Source organism: Hyaena hyaena, unplaced genomic scaffold (genome assembly GCF_003009895.1).
Source record: "Hyaena hyaena isolate Hyena2069 unplaced genomic scaffold, ASM300989v1 scaffold_364, whole genome shotgun sequence".
Taxonomy (NCBI): Eukaryota; Metazoa; Chordata; class Mammalia; order Carnivora; family Hyaenidae; genus Hyaena; species Hyaena hyaena.
This window is the reverse complement of record NW_024080996.1, coordinates 1,099,080-1,106,813: the sequence shown is the minus strand read 5'-3', so window position 1 is coordinate 1,106,813 and position 7,734 is coordinate 1,099,080. Positions and strand designations below refer to the sequence as shown.

General features: G+C 37.7%; 1 protein-coding gene across 1 annotated transcript; it reads right to left on the bottom strand.

The window, feature by feature from the left end:
- Window positions 1-2,156: 2,156 nt before the first annotated feature.
- On the bottom strand, window positions 2,157-3,089 carry LOC120243956 (olfactory receptor 8B12-like). The gene has a single exon (XM_039250213.1). The coding sequence runs from the start codon at window positions 3,087-3,089 to the stop codon at window positions 2,157-2,159; it is 933 nt and encodes a 310-aa protein (XP_039106144.1).
- Between the last annotated feature and the right edge of the window lie 4,645 nt (window positions 3,090-7,734).

The window sequence follows — 7,734 nt, the reverse complement described above, 5'->3', positions numbered from 1 at the left end:
AACAATAGGGTTCAAACTTAACCAGCTCATTAACAGTCTAAATAATTGTATATTCACATAATGGAATACCACATAACTATATATATGCAACACCATAGATGAGTATCACAAGCATTATTATACTGAGATAAAGAAACCAGAAACAACAGAGTACATGTTTATGTGAAGTTCAAATATATGCAAAACTAATCTATGATAATAAAAGTCAAGAGAATGGATAAACTCTGGGTGGGAGGATTTGAGGGCAGGTAGCATTTACTGGAAAGGAGCAAAAGGAAGCCTTCTAAAGTGGATGGAAATGTTTTACATTATCTAGGCTGTGGTTACATATACATATGCAAAAAATCAATGAGCTATACACTTAAGATCTGCACACTTCGCTATATGAAAGTTAGACTACAAAAAATTTTAAAGGAAGGTTTCTGTTTTCTTTCATTACCTACATTGTACTGCATACCCAATACATACCTAATACACCACCCCATGCCTAAATTCTAGGTCCCCTGAATTCAGGTATCTATTCAGTCTCATCTCAAGTATAATTCTCCCCCACGCGTTCCTTATTTTCATTGCAGCAACACTGACCAGGATCAAAAGGCAAAACTAAACATTTATCCAAACTTCCCTTATTTCCCACTAGAAGAGAACTTTCCTAAGGAAACGTTCATTAGCACTTCTCTTATCATTGCTTCCCAAAGAAATCTTACCACTAACGGTGAGTTTACATACACACACACACACACACACACACTAATTGTTCCTTTGATTTTTTAATATAATGCTATATTTCTCATTACATACTACTGTGGATTTATGAACTTATCATGAGATCACCGTCCCTTTCCCATGTGCCCCATTATTAGAATATGATGGCTATCTACAATGCCTGAAAATTCAGAAGCACTTGCCTCTCCTAATAAGCAACAGGTTGGTGCTGCCTTGATAACTATGTACACACAGCTACCTGATGCTCTATTATATCCTCCATATGAGTGTCATTTACTAAAAATATAATTTAAGCCTCATTTATAATTCTCAACCTTCTAGTAGACACATTAAAAAAACTAAACCGATAAATTCATTTTAATAATATATTTTATTTAATGTAATATATCCAAAATGTTATTTCTACATGTAATCAACATAAAAAGTTGTCAATGAGAAATTTTACAGTTTTTCGTATTAATCCTTCAAAGACCCAGTGCGTACTTTACAATTATATTGCACACTTACAGTATGTCTCAGTCTCAATGCTCAATACCATATAGTACTAGTGACTACCATATTGGATAGTGCAGTGCCCAATTATTTTGGACCACTGCGAAGGTAACCCTTGAAATAAGACTCCAAATTCTTTCTCTGTTAGTCTTGAAATAATATATGACTCTTCTACCACATATCTTTATGCCTCATAAAAAAATAATTTTTTTAATTTTTCTCCCTTGGAAGTTTTGATTCACTGAACTATGTCCATAGGGCTCCACCCACCAAGTCACTGGTCACCATACTTGCTTCTCTGTGAACTCTAACATACTTTCCACTTACACACTACAAAATTCATCAAACACTGATCTTGTCATTTTGCCAAGACCAACTCAACAAAATTTTTCACCTCCTACTCTCTTGCAAAATGTGATATATTAAAATTATCTTGTGAAAAGTAGCATGAAATTACTGTGAATATATTCATAATTTAAATGTGCTAGGTCAACCAACATGTGAAATGAAATCTTCCAAGAAAAAGATAAGGGAAGAAAACATGGCATAAGGAAAAACAAACTGGATCGGGATTCAAGCTACGATTTCAGTTCCAGGTAGTTTTATGTTCTTGGGCAACATACAAACATTTCTGACTCTGCAAAGTGCATCTTATTATATAAAGGCACTAGACCAAATGATTCCTATGCCCCACTTAATGTTGAATACTCTGTAATTGCAAAAATTATTTTTCATAAAATAAAGAAGGAAGAATAGAGGATTAGGGTAAGGGAGAATCAATCCATTTGGGAGAAAAAAACATTAAAACTTCCTCCGCCATATAGTACAGAAAGAAAGCACTGGTGCTTGGATTCCTCATTGAAATAAGTAATAACAATAGTAATAAAAACATCCAATAAAAAATGCTTGGATCTCTTATCTCAATTTCTAGTATTTTTTCAAGAGGTTATTCTGCCCATGATTTTCCTCAAGGCAACTTTGACATCCTTATTCCTCAGACTATAGATTAACGGGTTGAAAATTGGTACAACAATGGTGTAGAACAAAGAAGACACTTTCCCCTGGTCAAGGGGCAAAATAGAAGGTGGCTTGAGGTACATAAAAGCTCCTGACCCAAAGAAAAGAGAAACTGCAATTATGTGAGAACTGCAGGTACTGAAGGCTTTGGACCTACCTTCAGTGGAGCTAATGTGGAAAATGCTAGAAATAATGAAACCATAAGAGATAAAAATGGCAACAATGGGCACCCCAATGCCAATGGTTACAACAATAAAGACAACTAGTACATTTATGTAAGAGCTGTTGCAGGAGAGCTCAAGGAGGGGAAGGATATCACACATATAGTGATTAACAAGGTTGTCAGCACAAAAGGTCAGAAATAATATATTTCCTGTATGGGCCACAGCTCCCAAAACCCCCATCCCATAGACACCCAGTAAAAGGAGTAAACACACCTGAGGAGACACGGTGACCATGTACAGCAGTGGTTTACAGATGGCGACATAGCGGTCATATGCCATCGCTGACAGGATGAAGGATTCAGAAAAGACAAAAAAGCAAAAGAAAAAGAGCTGAGTCATACACCCTGCATAGGAAATTATGTTCTTCTTGGAGATAAAACTCATTAGCATTTTGGGGATGATGGCAGTCGAGAAACTAAAATCTATGAAGGACAAGTTGAAGAGGAAAAAGTACATGGGAATATGAAGGTGAGAATTCAGCCCAATCAAGGCTATCAGGCCCAGGTTCCCCATCACAGTGACCATGTAGAAACCTAGAAACAGGAAGAAGAGGGGAATCTGGAGTTCTGGCTCATCTGTTAAGCCTGCGAGGATAAACTCTGTCACAGAGGAGGCATTATCTGCAGCCATTCTCCTCTAGGGGGGTCTGTAAGGGAAAAAGAAAAGAGTCACTGAGACAAAGAGAGAGAACCCACACAGCATGGAATTTAAGGGGCTGACACGGAGAAGAAAAGAATGGGAACATTTGCTGAGTTCTAACTATGGGATAAGCACTGTTCTAAGTGCTGTGTGGCATTATGATTATTCTCATTTCACAGATGAGGACACTGGACCTAAGTGACTTGCCCAAGTCCAGATGCTATGAAGTTATAGCAGGAGGTGAACTCAGGTGGTCCGGCTCCTGGGATCTGAGCTTTTACCTACTTTGCTAGAGGACAGACCAGGTCAGGCAGGCACTCACCCTCCCCTGCTTGGAGTCATAGTGCTGTTCTCCAGTGGCTGTCACCCATGTCTTTCATGGAGACTCAACTGGCCCCCATGAAAAGCAAGTGACAACTCAGAGCTCAGACCCTCTGCTTCTGCTTCTCTACTTTGAGGATCAGAACCTCTACTTTATCTTGTTGAGCTGAAGAACTTGATCTTTGATTGTGGCTTTGTGCTAAGTCTCTTGTCCAAATTTCTGGGATGAGACAGCATCCTTTTCCTAATGCTCATGGATAACAAGAGACTAATCTCAGTGACGTAGTTAGAGAGACACCCTCAGGACCACTGCTCCAGAGATCCCCTTCCCTAAGGAAGAAATGTTTGTTTACGCCCTTGGTAATGCTTGATGTGGCTTTTAATGACCTGTGGTTACATTTTTTCATTGTGATTACATCTTTTTAAGCTATTAATTATACCAAAGCATCATGGGAAAAACAGTAATTGCTATCTTGTTTTAAGCCCTTACTGTGTACCAAACACTGTATCAACCCACTACCCTCATATGAAGGATCCAAAGCAGTGTACAAAGTATTTTACCTATTTATTCCTCACAACAGTTTTGTATATTAGACCTATAAATATCCACTTTAAAAATGAGGAGCACACACAGCTTGTAGGTTCCAAAATCTTGAATCAAATTCCAATCTACCCAACTCCAAGCTTCATAGAGCTCAGGGACCTCTCTGGGCTTCTTAAGCAAATACAACAATTTAATGTATGTCACTGACAACATCAAATTTTGTCTCCAGACACCACTGCTGGTTACTACCACTACTGCACACATTGTCAAAATAGTTCTCAGGAAGCAATTTCACTCATACAGAGACTATTAAAGGTTTATGGGTCAACTTGCACCTGATACTTTCATACCCAAGAAAGAAATCTTGATTTGGGGAAATTTGAGCTTCAGTGTGCCTGTGGATTAAGTACATTTTTAGTCCTGGGTTAATGACAAAAGTCCTCTTATGAAAATTATGAAGTCAAAACACAAAAGCAGAAGTCACTCTTCCTCCAGTAAAGTTCTACTAAAACTGCTTCACACATGCCTGTGTACGATTGTGAGTGTGTGCACACACATCTTTTGATTTACGCTTAGAATTAACACATCCCAAAGTAACTCCAGTGAATCCCAATCCTTGTTCTCAATCCCATTGCACAAAAACTACAAACGGAGAAAAGCAAGTCATTAAAATGAAATGAAATTAAGCTCTTCTTGAAAACCAAGTACAAAGAAGTTAGGGGTTCTCTGAAAGCTCTAGGGGGATTTTGTTGCTTTAGAGACAGTTGCCATGGCAGCCTTATTTCCAAATGTATCTTCAACAGAGCTTTTCTAAAGCCATGTTACCTAATGACTTGCTCCAGTACAGCAGAGAACAAAAAAGCTGTTTGCCTTTCCCATTTGTATAATACTGTTGCCTTTAGAAAACTAGAACCTCTGAAATGGCTTCCTTCTTATATTTGTTTCTAACTTAAACTACATATTGTAAATGCAACATTATGGGGCATGTAAAGATTCACATACATTAAAATGCCTTTGCGTATATGTGTCATGTATGTGCATTGGCTCTCAGATTTCTAGTGGATCATCAAAGTTGAACAAGGATGATCCCAAGCCAATCCCTAGGTATCATGGGATTCCTAGCTTCAGTAAGAAGCACAAACCTGTCCAAAGAGAAGAGGTGGCAGCTGAGAGGACCCCATATAAATGAAGTAACTTTGATTAGCTTCTGACAAAGTAGAATTAAATTCATCTTTCAGTAATCATATGTGTCTAATAGTTACTTTTAAATTGATTTTTTTTAAGTTTATTTATTTATTTTGAAAGAAAGAGCAATCAGGGGAGGGACAGATAGAGAGGGAGAGAGAGAATCTCAAGCAGGTTCCATGCTGTCAGCACAGAGCCCAACGCAGGGCTCAAACCATGAATGGTGAGATCATGACCTGAGCTAAAACCAAGAGTCGGATGCTTAACCGACTGAGCTACCCAAGCACCTCCTGCTAAATTAATTTTTAATAAATGTATTTTACAATGTAATATGTGAGGTTCAGGGTTTATACAAAAAATAAAAAATAAACAAACAAACAAAACCATGGTTCATGCCAGAAAGAAGCTTGCAGTCTAATAGAGGCATGCCCCAGACAGATAGGCTCTTTTTCCTATTTCTATCCCTTCATATCTTACATTTCCCAGGGGTCAGTTCGTTACCTTCCATACTAGCCCTACTTCGTTAAATTCTTTTTTAAAGTTTATTTATTTATTTTAAGAGAAGTAGAGACAGTACAAGAGAAGGGGCAGAAAAATGGAGACCGAGAATCCCAAGCAGTTTCTACGCTGCCAGGACAGAACCATACAAGGAGTTCGAACTCACAAATTGTGAGATCATGACCTGAACCAAAACCAAGAGTCTGACCCTAAACCAACTGAGCCACCCAAGCAACCCCTTCTTCCTTAAATTCTTGATGAGCTCATTTATTTCATGGCTTCTACTATCCCACCATATAAGTGGCCCTCAAATTTGTGTCTTTATTTCTCAGTTCTCTATTAAGGTCCTTTCTTGGGTACCCAACAGGATTTGTGTGTGTGTGAATATTTCAAGAGACTGTCCTGTGGTCATCTCTGAGCTTATCGAGTACACAGGCACATGCTCCTTCCTCCAAAAATAGATGTTCTCTCAACCTCTCCATTAGTTATCTGAAGTAGAATTTGTAAACTTATTCTAAGTCCTAGTTTCTCTAGGACAGTCCCAGATTATGTCTCTCCCCCTCTCCACACCCAAAATTACTTGTAGCTTTCTCTGTCACCCTGAAATATATCCAGTTAAATGAGAAGTTTTCAGGGCATAAACTTTGGAATCTGGTGGACATCAGCATAAATCCTAGTCCTATAACCAAATAGCTGTGTGACCTTGGAAATCCAACCTTTCTGTAAGTTTCTAACTTTTAATCTTAAAATAAGGAATAGAACCACAACTCAAAGTGTTATTTTCATGAGTAAAAGATATAGCTTCCGGCACAAAGAAGATACAAAAAACAGTTTTATCATCATCATTATTATTTAAATGATACATATTTAGATGTATTATTTTTAAAGTTTAATTACATAAGGAAAATTTAGTATTTACTATGGTAATAGTAATAACTATATCCTTGACTGAAGGTAGTTTCAGAAGGGGCTGGAACATAAAGAAACCAGAGACAGGGAAGTTCATTTAAAAACTTTTATATAAGGTGTATAAACAGCCAAAGATAAACCGTGCTACATATTATGATATTGTGGTGAAGTACCAAACAGGATTTTACATCTCAATGGTTTGAGAGAGAGCAACAGAGAAGAAGCATAAATCAAATGTGGTTAAATTTCTAATCCCAGCCCATGGTAGAAATGGGAAGATAAGGAGGTAGAAGGGTAAAGAGCTGGATTTTATTTATTTATTTTTTATATTTAAGAGTCTTAAAGAGCTGGATTTTAGACAAGATTATCAAATGCTGGCAGAACTTCCACACAATGACCAGAAAGAAGTAGAAAACTGAAAAGCAGAGATTTAATATAAGGGATTAAGATACAAATTAAATAGAGGAAAAGTAGGAAAACTGCTTCAAGGAGTACTGTTTAAAGACCTAATAGTTAAGGGTAACGTGTGAACCTGTTAAAAATGCCAGTAAATAAGGGGAGAAGGAAATTGACCAACAGAAATGTAAAAAAAAAACAACAACAACACAACAACAACCCAGCAAGCATAGCAATTAAGAGCAAGAAGTGGAGAGGGGCGCCTGGGTGGCTTAGTCGGTTAAGCGTCCGACTTTCGCTTAGGTCATGATCTCGTGGTTCGTGGGTTCGAGCCCCGCGTCTGGCTCTGTGCTGACTGCCAGCTCAGAGCCTGGAGCCTGTTTCAGTCTGTGACTCCCTCTCTCTCTGACCCTCCCCTGCTCACGCTCTCTCTCTCTCTCCTAGAAATAAATAAAACATTTTAAAAAAATAAAAAAAAAAAAGAGAGCAAGAACTGGAGAAAACAAGCCTAGAATTAAACTCCAACTATATTCCTCAAGGGTGAACTTGAGTACTTACTTAACCTCAAGTAATTAATACTCAGTGTCCTGATCTAAAAATCAGAGTGATAATACCAAACTGCAGATATTTGTGAGAATTGAATTATCCTCCCATGAATATTCATTTAGTAAACATTAGTTTCATTCATAAAATGTCACATAGGTCAAGGTAGAGAAAATTTGAAGAGGGATAAAGAGGGATAAAGAATGTTACCAAGGGTGCAAGGGGAAAAAGAAGTGAAAA